General features: G+C 39.7%; 1 protein-coding gene across 1 annotated transcript in view; it reads left to right on the forward strand.

Annotated features, from left to right (window-relative positions):
* The window catches only part of LOC138860834 (apolipoprotein A-IV-like), a 9,153-nt gene extending 8,003 nt beyond the window's left edge, over positions 1 to 1,150 (forward strand). The window contains exon 4 of the mRNA XM_070119184.1: positions 1,055 to 1,150. Coding sequence (XP_069975285.1) covers positions 1,055 to 1,150 — 96 coding nt within the window. The remainder of the gene's footprint in view (positions 1 to 1,054) is intronic.
* The last annotated feature ends 219 nt before the right edge of the window (positions 1,151 to 1,369 follow it).

Genomic DNA, 1,369 nt, shown 5'->3' on the forward strand with positions numbered 1-1,369 from the left:
TCCTTTCAGAGAAGAAAAGTTAAGCTAAGTTAATGGGCCTTAAGTTAGGTCAGAGAGTCAGAGACGTCTAATGATGCAGAGTTAATAGGGAAGTTTCAAATAAGGTCAGAAGTCAGGTTAGACATGATGTGTGTGTGTTAGTGTGCATGTGCGTGCGTGTGTGTGTGTGTGTGTGTGTTAGTGTGGATGTGCGTGTGTGCCTGTGTGTGTCAGTGTGGATGTGCGTGTGTGCCTGTGTGTATTAGTGTGCATGTGCGTGTGTGCCTGTGTGTGTTAGTGTGGATGTGTGGATGTGTCTATGTCATTGTGCATGTGCGTGTGTGCCTGTGTGTGTTAGTGTGCATGTGCGTGTGTGCCTGTGTGTGTTAGTGTGCATGGGTGTGTGTGCCTGTGTGTGTTAGGTGGATGTGATGTGTGTATGTTATTGTGCATGTGTGTGTGTGGGTGGGTATGGATGGTGTGTGCCTGTGTGTTAGTGTGCATGTGCGTGTGTGCCTGTGTGTGTTAGTGTGCATGTGCGTGTGTGCCTGTGTGTGTTAGTGTGGATGTGCGTGTGTGCCTGTGTGTGTCAGTGTGCATGTGCGTGTGTGCCTGTGTGTGTTAGTGTGGATGTGCGTGTGTGCCTGTGTGTGTTAGTGTGGATGTGCGTGTGTGTGTATGTTATTGTGCATGTGTGTGTACGTGGGTGGGTATGTGTATGTGTGTGTAAGCACAAGGCAAAAAGATTGTCTTTTAATATCATATATTGCTCTAATATTTCCATTAGAAAAGAAAACTCATGGAGTGAAGGATACATCGTCAATAGAAAAAAAAAACTCGAGATATGATCAAACCAAAAAAAAAAAAAAAAAAAAAAAATCGAGATATGACCAAGCAAAAAAAAATTAAAAAAAAAAAACACGGGCTATCAGACTTTGAAATTTGCTGAAGACAAACGAACCGCACTGTGACTGAAGCCTCGAAACCCATCGAATCAAACCCTATGAAATCCCAGTACTCGGCTATTTGTGAGAGTTCGAAACCCATTCTACAAAACCTTTGGACATAATTGTAGACTCTGTTTGTTCACGACAGAACATCTTCATACACAGAGCTCTTCATTGTCCCGAGATTCTTAGCCGGATCTGTGGTCAGCCAATCACGAGTCTGAGAGAGAATAGCGAGAGAAAGAACTACACAAATCCATTGATAATCTGATTTCATTGATAATCATTTCATAATAATTTTGATAATATTAATAATTGATAATCATAATAATTTCATTGATAATCATTTCATAATAATTTTGATAATATTAATAATTGATAATCATAATAATTTCATTGATAATCATAATAATTTCATTTCATTGATAATCTGATTTAATTCT

This window comes from Penaeus vannamei, chromosome 43, assembly GCF_042767895.1.
Source record: "Penaeus vannamei isolate JL-2024 chromosome 43, ASM4276789v1, whole genome shotgun sequence".
In the NCBI taxonomy this organism is placed as follows: Eukaryota; Metazoa; Arthropoda; class Malacostraca; order Decapoda; family Penaeidae; genus Penaeus; species Penaeus vannamei.